The 14,779-nt window shown below is 43.7% G+C and overlaps 1 protein-coding gene across 3 annotated transcripts in view; it reads left to right on the top strand.

The window, feature by feature from the left end:
• Positions 1–14,779, top strand: part of srgap2 (SLIT-ROBO Rho GTPase activating protein 2) — a 55,356-nt gene that overhangs the window by 16,283 nt on the left and 24,294 nt on the right. For 2 of the 3 annotated variants that reach the window (XM_005924692.3, XM_005924691.3), the window contains exons 1-2: positions 10,472–13,248; positions 14,112–14,304. In XM_005924692.3, coding sequence (XP_005924754.1) covers positions 13,143–13,248; positions 14,112–14,304 — 299 coding nt within the window. In that variant the 5' untranslated portion in view covers positions 10,472–13,142. Of the gene's footprint in view, positions 1–10,471; positions 13,249–14,111; positions 14,305–14,779 lie in introns of those variants that run through there. The other variant, XM_014334352.2, reaches the window with a different exon arrangement.

The following is a 14,779-nucleotide window of genomic DNA, read 5'->3' as shown; positions in this document are numbered from 1 at the left end:
TTTTCTTTTGCTTTTGTTGTGTTTAAAAAAAGAAAAAGAAAAAGTCAGGGATTTTATTCCATCCCCTCCCTTCTTTTCCCACCTCTGTGCTTTTCTTTTCTTTTTTTAAAATCTTGTCAAGGCAGTTTTTTGGGGGCCGGAGAAAAGTCTGTTAAGGGGAGCTAAGAGGAAAGGGTGTGGCCACCCACACTGCGGTACTCTATTGTGTTGCAGTGATTCCACCATGTCCTCTCTCTGATAAACACACATGACATCACGCACAAAATTGAACACACACTCAGTGCAGAGCCACTGACCTCGTGTTCCACTCTCCACTCACTCAAGAGGTATATTCTCTCTTGGTATCAGGGCTGTCCATTCCTGAGCACAGATAGCTTTGTTTTCTGTCATGTGTTTGAAACTCACTAGATAGCAGACTTCCAAAGTGTCAAAGGGCAGAAAGCATGAGAAAGTTGACCAGTCGCATTTAACCACAGGGCCGAAAACAACTGGCAGTTTAATCAAAAAATCTGACACTTCCAGAAGTTTATCTCGTCACTGTCTCTCCTCCTCGGGGAAGTCACCGCTCAGGGTCAGCTACCGAGAGGCGATCCTCTGCTCAGCGTCTTGCTTATGCACATTTCAGTGGACGTTTACTTGCTTTTATTGAGGATTCAACACAGACATGAAGTTTAATCATTAAGGCTGTCTTCACACTAATAGCAAGTGTGTGGGTTGGGACATGTTATTGAAGGTACTGAGGGAAAACAGAACTTGGAAGTCCAGTTTTAATCATGCATCCATGAATGTGAAGCCTCATGAGAAGGGACAACACTGCTCAGCAGGTTCTACTTATTTTGACCAGCAGTCCTCATATGTATCAAAGTAGATATAATTTTCTCCTTTGTCTTTTTGGACCTGTAAGTTAGAATAGTCCATAATAAGTGTAAGAGCTTTCAATCCACAGCCTGTCCAGATGGGTAGGTGAAGACTAGCAGACCAGCAACACAACTGGCTCAAGACCTAGCGTAGCAAATTAAGGAAATACAACTAACACAAAGGCTACAGAGACTCATGTTTGTACAATCCCAGAATATTGCATTTGGTCAGTGATCCTAGTTATAGGTTAAGTGCTTATTGGTTAAAAGAATCAAAAACATGAACCACAGTCTACATCACACAGAAATCTACAGAAATCTGCCACTGTGACAGCAAACTACAAGAAGACATGAAGACTTGGACGATAAATGGTTTTTAACCCTGTATCAAGTCTGTGTGATTGATTACTATTAGCATTGAGTGGATGTCATTCCTATATGGGAGCACCAGTGTCTCGGTTTATTTAGGTATCTGACTACAAAGAGTGAAGGATTATGGGTACCAGACGTGCTTTGTGCAGACCGAGTACCAAATAGCCTGATGGGGGTGATGCTCTGTGTGTGAGAGTTCACCACCTGTGGGGACAAGTGCAAAAAATACATCAAGGAACAAAGTAAAAGCATGAGAAGGGCAGACGGTGGGTTTAATGAATACTTTTAATTGATTCTTTTTTCAAATAGTCAATTTTTTTTAAAGTGAAGTAGACTGTTCATCCAGCACGTCTGACTGTGCCGATGTTCTGACATTGAATTAGAGGGTGATATTTGAGATGCTGATTTGAGGTGTTATGAGTATGTGTGAGAAAGTAAAAATAACAGTGTTTTTGTGTGTTTGAGGAGCACAGAGGTTGTGACACGGTGTATTAGCATATCCTCAGGCTTACCCTGCAGTGGCTTATAAACACATCCTCCAGGTATCATTTCTCTCAGACTTTGTCTGAGAGAATTCTGACAGGTGAGTTATTTCTGAACCGTGTTTTCTTTTTTCTTTTTTTTTCTAGGTTTTACTTCAGAGGTACAGTGAAGATTAGCTTAAGGCTTACCTGAGTGTACAGTGAAAACATGCAGCCTGTAACACTAGCCTATACAATGTCTTTGTCCTGAGAGTGAAACGGTATCGGAAGAATCAGGTCTGGAAATTGCCTGAAGTTGCACTTTCTTACTTTATTCACTCAGCAACAGAAAAGAGCTTAAGTTACTGAACTTTAACTGACCCTAATTTGCTCTGCTGCAGGGAGGTTCATTTTTTTTTTTAGATCTTTATTTGGTAAACCCCCAATCACGAATCTGCCATGTGCAAGAATGTCCTGCTAGGTGTGCAAAAGTCTGCTTTAGTTTGATGCATTTGTGTATGAAAGGATGCTGTATCTTCATTATGAAGAAGTTCAAATGACAACCTGTCCTGTGCTTTTCATGACATTTGGCCAGCTGCAGACTGTTACAGAATATCAAACTTAGAAGGTGTGAAAATAAATTATTTTTATACTGCTGGCCAGGTCAGGAAGTTCTTGCATGGTCTCTTGGTTTTCTTTCTGGTTTTGCATCAGCATACTGCATTAGCATCTCTGTACCTCAAATCCTAAAAATATATGTATAGAGTTCTAACAAGCTTGAGAAGTATTTAGTATGATCACCTTTATTCTTCAACACAGCTTGAACTCTCTTAGGCAGCTTTCTTGTTGTTTCTTTAAGTATTTTAAGTAGGGTTCAGGAATAATTATCCAGACTTGTTGAAGGACATTCAAAGCTCGTGTTTGGATGTTGGCTGCCTTTTGTTCAGAATTTGACCATATATCTGTGTTTATAATTATGAGTTTTAATTTAACACAATGCATTTTAAGAGCCCCAGCACTGCTGGCTGAAATGGACCCCCAACAGTGACGGGGGCTTTCAGATACTGTTCCTCTGCTGTAGATTGTGTTTTAAGGTCAGCTGCTTTTTCAGTTTCTTCTTTGGTTTTTGTGTTGTTTTGTTTCTCAGGGCAAATTGCACAGCATGCTAAAATGCTAAAAGCTCAGACTATTTTATGCCTCTCAGACTGCTCTCAGACATATTTCTGCTAAAAGAGTGTGAACTAAAGGTGTACATTTGTGGCAGCCTGCTAGTAGCAAATGGCTAAAGATACAATTTAAAATTGGTTCTGCGCTGCGTTGTCTGTTATGTGTAGGTACAACACTGGTTCATCGCTTAATTTAGATGATTTTTTTTTATGCTTAATGGTTCACAGGTCAATGTTGAGTTGCTGAACTCACGAAAGAGAAACCTTCCTTTAAAAATGGTGAGGACTGGACTGAAGTATTGTGCAAGACCGCTTTTAAAAAGTTACAAGAAAATCTGGCTCCATGGACACAAAATATAAAGAAATGAGACTTAGACTTTTTTATTGTCACTGTGCAGTTTCTTGCACAGCGAAATTGAGGGCTGACTCAGGACTTTTGCACAGTACTGCTTGCAGTCTATGATTATTGTAATCTTGTTTCACTCTCATAGCACTCTCCTAAGCCTGCTGAAATGAATAACCTGACTTCTGTGTTTTCTGTAATCTCATTTGCTGCTTTCCTTGGTAGGTCAAGAAGCCCAAAATATTCATTAAAGGGCTCAGCGCTAATGGAAGAGGGAAAAATGAACAGACAGAGTGTGGACAACTGAACAATGACCTAGCCCCCTTTTTACAAAAGTATCTGTTTTCATGACATGGGTACTTGGATACACCAAATCTGATAACCCATGATCGGAGCCTCATGGGTCAGTATGTGCGCTTGTGACTCTTCCTGCCCTCCTTCAGTCACTGCCTCAAATAGCTGATTTTGTCTTCAGGACACTGTGATTCCATCGCACTTGAAGCAGTAACGTTCAGTAAAAATGTATTTAAATACTGTAAAAAAGTGCATTTATTGGCCGTCTGTGAGAAGTCTCTTTTGTAACCCTTCGTTGATGATTGGATAATCCAAACCAGTTGATGCTGCAAGCATCTCATTATGTCTGCACATGAAATAATTATGTTTAAAAAAAAAAAAAGGGGTGTAAATGTGATAGATGGAAGCCAAGTGTCTAAAATGAAAGCTGGTTAATTGCTTTCCCCCAAGTTACCCATCCTAATCGCAGACGTAGGACTGTTGTTGTACATTGATTGCTTGGGGTGTAAGAAAAAGTTGTCCTCACTGTCTACTCTCTCGGTCCGCCCCAAGGAAGAAGAGTAACTGGGTTTTTTTTTTATCGTGAAAATCAGTGGAAAGCCAGTTAAAGCCCGAACAGTGCTGCAGGGAAAAAGAAGAAGAGGAGAAACAAAAAAAACTCCCCTGTGAAGTTTTTGTGCCGTTACACAGAACTGCGTGTGGTGGTTTGTTGTGCTGAGGTGTGGAGTTGTTGTCTTTGCTGGTAGCCTCCTCTTGGAGCATGGCCCAGTTTCTATCGCTCTCTCTCGCTACTCCCAGTCCCTCTGCAGCAGTTAGACTCATGTCTGATTTCCATAATGTGTAAAAATTGCATGCATGCACACTTGCATACAGCAGAGAAATGACCATTGCACTAGTGGGTTGGAGAGATGCGTAGAGGTAGAGGCAGAAAGGCAGATGACCGCATTAGCTGCACTGCAGTCTAATTGTGACATACGCTGTTTCCATCCACACAGAGGATGTTTTAATAATACACGTGTACATATATGTTCTAAATACTTCTATCCCCCAACCAGTGATTACTTTCCTTATCCGTTATTGTTTTAATCGGTAAAATGTGAAGAAAATAGTAGTAAAAACATCACTACATTTTTCCTAGAGTGTCATTTACCATTGGTTTACCAAAATATAAAAAACTAACAGAAAAAAAGAAGAAGCAGATTTTAAAAGCTGGAACAAATTGCATTTCCTTTCTCCACAAACAACACAGACAGTCAAAATATGCTGTTGTTTTTCTGTTGATAATCGAATTCATTATTAAACCGCTCTTCACAGCCGAGTGGTTGTTCTTCAGGGATTTTTTTTTTTTTATAATGGAAGAATAAAGATTCTTCCAGGAAAAAAATAGAATGCTGCAGAGATTTTTAAGTATATTTCTGCTCCCTTTTCAGCACCATGAGGCATGTGGCAGCTTGTTTCATTATATTTAAGAGAAAGCAGACATCTCGGGAGCTGTTGTCTCCTAGACTGATATGTATGTATAAACAGCACCCTACTATCATAAGTTGGATATGTGGTTTAAAACATGGATAGATGGATAAGATTAAAAATATAAAAACAACGTCTATTTGATTTTTGGGGTGAGCTGTCGTTTTATATTAGGACTCATGTAGTTCTGCATTCCTTTATCTTGCGTATGTGCCCCTCCTGTTTCGGAGAGAGCTGCAGCTGAAGGCTGTGGCGATTTGACCTCGAGTCGGATGCGCTGATAGCATCTCATGTTATCATCTGCTGCTCTGGGTTTCATCCTTTGTGTGATGGTGCCCTTTGCTCTTTTTCTCCTGGCCTCCGTGCCTTCCGCCGGCGCTCGGATAAAGATCAGCAGCCATCAGCAGATACGGCCTTTAACTCGTGTGTTGCTGCCCAGCCTCTGCTCTCAGCTCTCACTGCGTCCTATCTTGATCTCTATCATTTTTTCCTTCAGCCATTTTCAACATGCCACTGATTTCTCATGCAGTGTCGCGATAAGACTTTGCTGCATAAGGACATCCATACGAGTCACTCACACGTGTTTAGTATCATGCAGCATTTCCTCGCTGAGAATATGCATGTGTGTTTCCCCTCTCCTGTGCGGCAAATGCTGCCATAGCTCTTTATTAAATGACAGAAAGGTTTCCATTACGCACTGTGTTAGGCTTCAAAGCCCTGATACTCCTCTCGGGGGGGCCTTAACGTGCACATGCCTACACAGCCCTCAAGGTCCCTGTGAATCATTAGTGATGACTGGGCTAATTCTTACTGAGGAGTGAAATAAAGATGAAGATGACTGCACGACTGATGACTGTTTAATCTAGAAGTAAGAAATGATTACACGCTGCCGCTCAATCGCTGGGATTATGACGAGTGTTAACACGCTAATAAAGACGGGGAAGAACCTTTACCCGCCCAGTGATGCTTCCGCACATGAAAGGCATCCTCTTCCCCATCCTTTGCTGTTTGAAACTAGCCTTGGATGATTGTGGTAATGCTTGTTGCTTTAGGAGAGTGTTGCCTGGAAATGTCGAGGCTGATTTAAGTTATTCCACGCACTGTCAGACAAGACCACTTGCACAGACAGACATACACTCAGTGGGCTTCTTCCCATGGTTGTGTTTTGGATTAGTCAAATCTCCTGACTGGCTGCTAAGCTGATTAACATGGGGGGGCGCGTTATGCACTGGCCATTTTGAAACACTGGAAAGGGTGTGGACACACATGCACACTGGGAGAGCTCAGCTTAATATTGCTGTTGGCTCAGGGTGATATGATATGCGTGCGTGTGGGTTTTTGTCTGATACCTGTCCATACCTCCTCAGACAGATGGCATAGAGCTCTATACTGTAATAGTTTGGATCCCTGTGGAGAGTGCGTGTGTGTGTGTGTGTGTGTGTGTGTGTGTGTGTGTGTGTGTGTGTGCCTGTGTGTGCCTGCCAAAGCTGGAGAGTGTATGAGATGGAAACAGAGGGAGAGAGAGACAGAGATGAGGCCTGCTGGAACAGACTGAGGCCCAGATGGCTGTGTCCAACAGAGACAGGAAATAGAGGTGACACCAGGTGGATGGTACCCTTCAGCATGAACAGCATCCACAAACACACATACACACAGAAAGGACACTGAAATTAGCCTTGAGGCCAAGAATTCAAGATGGTCAGTTTCAAATCTTGTGAGTTGCTAAATTATAGGATAACGTGTGATCTCATTTAGTGCCGCTCATCTCGGTTGAACCGAGAAGTTGATCACAGACTCTGGATATCTGATTGCTGATTAGGTTGTCTGTGAAGTCAGAGTCCAGTACCTACACTTCAATAGCATTTTAAACTAAACTGGAAGATAATCGTTATTCGCTTCTTTACCAGAATTGCTTCCCTCCAGTTCCCGCGTGTGTGGGACCTCCCCCCTCCCCCAGTGCCTTTCTCGACTGGGTTAGTGGAGCAGGCGGTGCCTGAAAGGGAGCGAAAGAAGCTAGTTAACTTTTGATAAGCAGCCTTTTTTATTATGCGTAGAAACCCCCAGCCCCCAGTCTTTAACCCCACATTCTGTCTGCCACCACACAAATGCTTGTGTGCTGTGCACGCGATGGCTAGAAAGAGATATGGGTGTCAGGAGAGGTAAATGCAAAGAAGTAGAACATACTCCTGGAAAGCATGGCTGCAAAAAGAAGTAACGATCTGGTAAAAGAATAGACTCTGCAGGAACACTTAGAAACAAGCTGAGCGTTCTTTGGAGCTGAAACCGATAGTTGTAACCAGCTGGTTGACATGGGAGACTGACCCCCTCCAGTAACTTTGCAGACCCCTGACCCTTGACCTGTGCTCTTTGCTCACAGAGTGCAAGGAACCCTGACGGTAGCTTGCATGGCCACAAAAAATGTAATCGATCATAGAAACGTCCTCTGTCTTTCCTACAGTTGGACATAAAGCATCCTACTGTCACGTAAAGGGTTAACGACTTCCTGATCTGACCACAGAGGTGTGGAGCAGTGCCGTGGAATTTACCCCCGCTGAGTACTAAACCCCCTGCAAAAACACCCCCCCTCTTCCTCCCCGTCACCTCTTTTTCATGTTTCTCTCACACTGCCTCCCCCTCTCCCTGCTCCCTCGCAACCACCACCAAAGAGGGCATCATGGACAAAGAGTAACAGTTACCAAGCAAAACTCAGTGGGGAGGGGAAGCGTATCTCCAATATCATGGTATGACTAGTAGTTTTTTCAGAAGTGCTTTTGTCTTATTTTAGCATTCGGTCACTTTGATACTTAAAAGCTCCCATTTGATGTCTAATCTTCTGATGTAGTATATCTGGGTCACTGAGAGAAGCATGCTTTCCCCCCTTTATTGCTGAGAGCTGGATGGGAAAGTTAATATAGGAAACCTAGAAGAAGTCACCGCATCAGCACACACATAATACATCATTTGCCCCCTTTGGGTCTTTTGTAGATCGTATAAATGAAGAGTAAGATTGCCTATTGATTAGTGAGTTGCTGATATACAAATCCTGTTAGCGCTCAGCCATGCCTTAGAGGCTGTTTCCTTGCTTCCAGGGTAGAGGCTTTATGAAAAGCACCCTTAGATTTAATATAATGTTAAACATTTTTTTGTAATATTCTACTTTGCTACAGCGAGAGCAGAGGTAGAGTAGGTTGGTGGAGATGAAGAATGAAGAAATCTATTAAGTGTTGCTGGAGATCCAAAATACTTTCTTTGCAATTGTGAAATAAATAAGGCCTCTCTGACGGCAGTGTTTAATTATCGCCTGGGTCAGAGTGACGTAAATTTGGTCATCAAAAGAGTCGGCAAGAGGCTCTGTGCAGATGTCACTCTGCTATAATGCGGCAACTATGCACATGTTCTCCAGACTTCAGATAAGCAATAAGCACAATATGAACAGCTACTCCCCCATAGCTGTCCGGACGTGGGGCCAATCACTGCTTGAGTTTGTTCGAATGCAGACACACGTGCACTCGTGTTTTGGATTTCTAAGAAAATGATAACCCTGCCTGCCAAGCAATCAAGCTTTAATGCTGCTTTGCTATATGAAAGTGTGTGTGCGTGTGAGAAAGGTCAGGAGCTTGCATCCTCGCCTTCCCGAAAGTATCACTATATATTCACTAGCATTATGACGTTAGTTGAAAAGGGAAACTAATAAAGTACCATAGTGACACCGGTAAACGTTGATGTTTTATGCCCTTTATTCGTTTATGCCCGACCATAGCCCAGCGTTTATTTCTCTGCCGTCGAACTCGCTGTCGGTCCCTCCTCTCCTCTGCTGAACAGTACATTTGCAGCGGTTTGGCTTCGGGATGGTTTTCCATGTCTACAAGTCGCGAAGCTTGTTAACTTGCCTTCTTAAGACGACACTACTTTTCCTAAAAGTTTTAGGGTCTGGGTGAGAGAGGAAATGCCTCTATAACTTTTAATGTATGCATGTGTGTGTGTGACAGAGAGTGAGACGCAGAGAGAAAGAGTGAGTGTGTGTGTGTTTGTTTTTGGAGGAAATGTCCAGACCCAAGAAAAAGGCATTGGCTGGAATCTTTCCATTCCTGCAATAGCTTTCCCTCCAACACTTACTGTACTGTAACTCTATCCTTTCCTCCCCTCTCCACAAGTGTGTGTACGTACGTGTGTGTGTGTGTGTGTATATACACTAAAGCAGTATTAGTTTGACATGTCTGGAACTAATAGAGTCCACCCTGCTGAAGAATCTTATTAGGAAATACTACCTGCAACTTGAGGCTTTAGTCTACCTACTCATTCAGCGGCCTAAACATCGTGTCTCTGTTTCACTCTCACTCACACACTTTTGACTGCCTTCAACCTGTAAGCCCCTGGCCCATCTTCTCTCCCTCAGTCCATCTTCTCTCTTTGGTTGCCTGGTTCAGGGTTGGTGGGTTATACTGGTGAACTCCACAGCTGCCTGTTTTTCTTCAGGGCCTTTTAGTCTGAGAAAAGCACAGTACACACACACATCAGTCCAACCCCTACACTCCCTCTTACACACACGTACACACACATATGCTTCCTGTAGTTGTTTTAGTATAACCCTCCCCTCTCGTGTTGCTCCCTGCTGGTAATGAACTGGTCCAGCTGACTTCCTGTCAACTGTGTCCTGTCTTCCTGTGTGTATGGGATGAATGGTCATATTATTCACACTGACGCAGTGCCCGCCCTCTTACTCACCCTTTACACTACTTTGTGCTTTTTCGTCCCCCTCTCTCTTCTTTTCTCTCTGCTTCTTTCATTCTTGTCAGGACAATGGTATGAGCTCACAGTGGTACAAAACCACTACCACCCCCCTTCTGCTTCCCCTCCTCTTTTATAAGCTTCTCCGTAGCCTGTGCTGCAGTATCAGTCCCCAGAGCAACAAAGACCAGGCCTTACTGCATAAACACAAACGTAGCGAGAAGAATGGGTAATATTGTACTTTGCTGGGAGCTACATCTCCTAATGTTTGACTTGGATTTCTTAGTCCTAGTTAACTGTACTGTGTGAGTGTGTTCTTGTGTTCCTGCTGTGATTACTGATTACCTGGCCCACAGTTTGTAGGCCCAGAGCTTGCAGAGAGATAATCCTGATTTATACAGCCAGGTTTTCTACTCTATATTAACATATTTCTCACCTTGCATTATTTTGCTCCAACAAAATAATGTCACATAAATAATGTCTGCAGAGAAAGGAAATGGGAATTTCCATACTTGAGCACACATAGAACGTGGTTACCAAAAGTAATAGGAGCTGTAAACCAGAACTTTACTGCACCCTGTAAATCAACACAACTGTGTGGACTGTCGTAGTTTGTCATTCCTCTGTTGTCTGTACTCTCTGTCACACTCCTTCTCCAGCCACTTCAAGCCTTGTCTCAAACACTCATCACATACTTGTAAACAGTTGTCGTGCGTGCGTGTGTGTGTGTGTGTGTGCGTGTGTGTGTGTGTGTGTGTGTGGCTGAAATAATAATATAGTAACGGAGGGGGACAGAACTAGGGCGGGGCTTCCAGGAGCAGGCTTGAAAGCTGCTGTCAAAACAGCTCAAAGTGACAACTTGGACTCAGAGTGTCACATTGCTGTGTGTGTGCGTGAGTGTGTGAGTGTGTGTGCCCATAGCCCAGGGTGTTTTCAGGTATAATGAGTCCTTGTAGCATTATGTGCAGCTTCTGTATGTAGGCCAGTACACAATGGCATCCAGGGCAACCATCACTTTTGTCAGTTACAAAACAAAACGGCGTTAAGCTGGTGGGAAATTTGCTGCAGAAATAACTCTAAGCAAAGGAAATGATGGGGGAAAGCTATGTTTAGCCTTCACGCTGTGGTTGTCTATGTACTGTGAACTTCAGGTCGATGGTTGTAATGCCTTTTTTTTCTACTTTAATTTCCTCCTCAGTGGCCATCCACGCATTAATATGCAGCGACACATCTGTCTCAGGTTTGAGTTGAGGCAACACAGACAAGCTGCCTGCACTCTTAGTCCAATGAAGGGCCACCTTACTCAGAGTATTCTGTCTTCATCCATCATCTATTTTTGCCGTCTTCCTTTTTCTATGATGATGTATCATAAGCTCTGATGTACCATAGGGAGACGTGGGTGTAGGTGGAATAATCTAAATGGGAAAAAGACATTGAACTCCTCAGATTTCACTGCTACTTTGTGAGCTCACTAATCTTCCAGGCATATGATTTGCCCTGATATCATTTATACACAACCGTCTAACTTGCCCAAACACACCAACAAGTGGCTGCTATGTCTGGAGAGAGTCAAAGAGATAAATGAATAATAAAGACTGATCCTGAAAAAAGAAAAATGCAGTAGTGTGACTATATTCTATTGGGAGACAAATACACTATGTATGTTAATAGAAACCAAAGAGAGGATTAGCTGCTTCAAAGGTAGCAGTCATCTCTGCCTTTTCCAAACTGATCCTGTTTGTGAGTGTGGCTGGACGGGCGAACAGACTGAAAAGCGTATGGACGAGGCTCGTGCAAACAGAGCCAGACAGCCTTCAGCACTACAGACAGAGGAGGCGGAGGGGAGAGAGGGAAGAAAAACAGGGAGAAGAGCATCAGTAAAGTAGAATCCCAGAGCCTGATTACAAGACCTGCTCTCATCTGCCTGGAAAATGTGACTGGACTGTCTGGAGGGGGTGGAGGCGTCACATTCCAGTTCACATCCCACTTCACATCCCATTTCTTACTTGCTGGGGGATGATAGTCATTGCAGAGGGATGAAACCGAAGGGAAGACCTGTGCTGAATCTATTTGACTTGCTGCCTCTCCTTTTTGTTGTAGCAAACTCCCTTTCACTAAGCAAACGGCTTCTTTTGGTCGTAACGGTATTTATATGGTTAAAGACAGAAATGCATAGTGGTGGCAAATCGAATGAAAAGGCAGCCCGCATGTTTTATCCCCTATCAGTCATGCTGACATGGTTTGGGACCACTTGACCCTTTGTATTGACACATCTGAGTGATTACTTTAACTACGCGGCATGAGAGGTCAGTGACTGGTATGAAAATGCTCTCACTTACACGTAATGTCTTTTGTGCCCTATGAAGCTGAACACTGATGGGATATTTTCTATAGGCATATTTTACAGTGCCCCCCTCCCCCAGTACAGGATGGCTTTATAACCCTGCAGTAGAGTTTCAGGGGCTTGGAGAATGAATATCAAAGCTCAACGAAGCAGTTCTGCTCACATGTGATGAGACTTTATGGTGGATTTTTCCTTTAATTTGTCACCCGTCTGTGCTTTTTACATCCCCTTAAGGAAATTGTGTCGAGCAGCCAGTACCAATAGGGTTTAGTGGGGAGAGCTCATGTAACGCAGCCATATATTTTATAAATGAAGCATGCCGTCAAACTCGCTCTTCATCCTAATGTAAATGTAAGGGGCCTGAGAGGGGTTTCAGGGCTCAGGGCACGGCCTCCCTATTAAATTAATTTCCCCCCATTAAATCTGCTTTCTAAACATTTGGATCACATGGGACTCACCTGTTGCTTTTTTTTTTTTTTTCATTCCCTCCTGTACATATCCTCCACCCCTCAAGCTGTTTCCAGGCTGATAACCATATGCTTTCTGTCACCTTCTTACGTTCCTTATGGATGGACAGGTTTGTTTTTGTTGGAGGTGTTGTGTGTTGTCGTCGTGGATGGGCTAATTACAAGGTTTTGTGTCACAGCCTTAAGGGGTGGGACATTGACTCACTCTGGATCATTGACAATGTCGTGCAACGAGAAAATTGCACACAAACACGCACGTATGCAGCCGGCGAGACAAAAACACATGTTGTGAAAGCAAATGTTCACACCAGGTCATTAGCACTGACACAGGCTCGGTGTGTGCATTCCTTTGCCCCCCTGCCCACAGTGTCTTAAAACTCCCTAACTCTGGTTTTTGAATCGGTAAAGAACGACAGTGGCCGCTGGCTGGTGGCACAGTGTTTAGGTATGTGTTTATGAGACAGAGCGAGAGAGAGAGAGAGAGAAGTGGGAGGAGTGGGGCGCTCACAGACACATTTAGAGATCCCACTTCTCTTTGTGGTAATGAGAAACTGCACTCTCAGCTGTTAAACACAAAGGCAGCATCAACAGTCGCTGCTGGCTGGACAGGCAGCTGACTGCATGACTGCGCGTGTGTGTCTGTATGTGTGTGTCTGAGTGTGTGAATATTGTTGAAGGGAATCCATACATCACTGAAGCCAGGATGGAGACCAAAACCATCCGCTTTCTGTACAGCCAGCGTTGTAGAGGTATGACAGCTGTGGTAGATTAGCCATGATGACAATTAGAGAAATGCGTGTGTTGTTTCCTAACTCGTTTAAGGGATGCAGACTGCTCGGCATTGGCAGGAAGCTATGGGAGCGTAGCATTAATCTGTCAGCTGTCAGGACTGATCCAGCTTATCACCTCTGTGTGTGTGTGTGTGTGTGTGTGTGTGTGTGTGTGTGTGTGTGTGTGTGTGTGTGTGTGTCCTTGGCTGTGCAGAAGTGCTGCTGTGTATGATTTGTGTCTCCTGTTCTGTAGCTGCAATGAGCAGGATTCTCCAGAGAACTTTTTTGCGGCCCGTGATTGAATACGGTTACTGAATGTGCCTGCACTGAGTGCACTCTATTAATTTGAGGGCCAGACTGGAGAGCAGCATGGAGGAGCGATGAGGGAGGAGGCAGGAGGAAAATGAAAAGTGATAAGCTGGGATAAATGACTGCCTCTGGAGATATGTCTGTGTGGAAGATGATATCTGATCCCGCACTCACAGATGCACACTTATAAATATGATGATGCGCACGCACGCTTAGCCGTCTGTGCATTGCGGACGGGTGGGAGGGGAATGGAGTTCAGCCAAGCCAACACAGTGCCAGGTGTTTTACTGGAACATCCAGTCATTCAGTCAGCTGTAAAGGGGTTGTTTTAACATCTTACACATCGTTGTGAAATGTGTGTTAATGGTAGTGGTGTATAGCCAACAGCAACATATGAAAAGGCCTTTGATTTTTAGCAAAGACCGATTGCACATTAAACATCGATTCGTGTGTTGATTTCACCTGGCCCATGGCTATGTCAACCAAAAAGCTAACGTCATCTCTGACTCTACTCCTTCCTTTTACCCTTTCAGAGGTCCGTGCTCAGCTGGTGGAGCAGCTCAAGTGTTTGGACCAGCAGTGCGAGCTGAGGGTGCAGCTGCTTCAGGACCTGCAGGACTTCTTTCGAAAGAAGGCAGAAATTGAGATGGACTACAGCCGCAACCTGGAGAAGCTGGGTGAAAGATTCCTCACAAAGACGCGCAGCACCAAGGATCATCTACTCAAGTATGAGAAAATCGCACAGACAGCACACGTAGTTTTATTTTGACAGTAAGCCTCAGGTTATGGCTTTTGGTCGCATACGTGTATTGTTAAGTGCCTGGGACAATTAATATCCTGCCCCTGTAAAAGTCTCAAGTGAGAGAAAACTGACCCAGCTTCCATATTTAGCATTTAAAGAAAAAAAAAAACAGCATTGCTTCAGAGACTGGTGACTTCCTTCCTGATAAATGTGAAATAGCTGCTTTACTTGTAGCTGCGTGCACACTGCATTTTAAGGGCTCCTTTCGATTGTCTTTGTGGTCCTGTGAGTCAGTGTTCGTGTCTGAGGGAGGGAAATGACAACTTTTGCCAGAAATGGTCAGGTGGTGATTTTGTGCTCTGACTATTTTGTAGTGTCTTGCTGTGAGTGGATCATTGCCCAAACCAAGGATTCGCTCTCTCTCTCTCTCTCTCTCTCTCTCTCTCTCTCTCTCTCTCT

This window comes from Haplochromis burtoni, unplaced genomic scaffold, assembly GCF_018398535.1.
Source record: "Haplochromis burtoni strain Fernald_Lab_line unplaced genomic scaffold, NCSU_Asbu1 Contig_79, whole genome shotgun sequence".
In the NCBI taxonomy this organism is placed as follows: domain Eukaryota; kingdom Metazoa; phylum Chordata; class Actinopteri; order Cichliformes; family Cichlidae; genus Haplochromis; species Haplochromis burtoni.
This window is presented reverse-complemented; position numbering and strand designations above follow the sequence as displayed.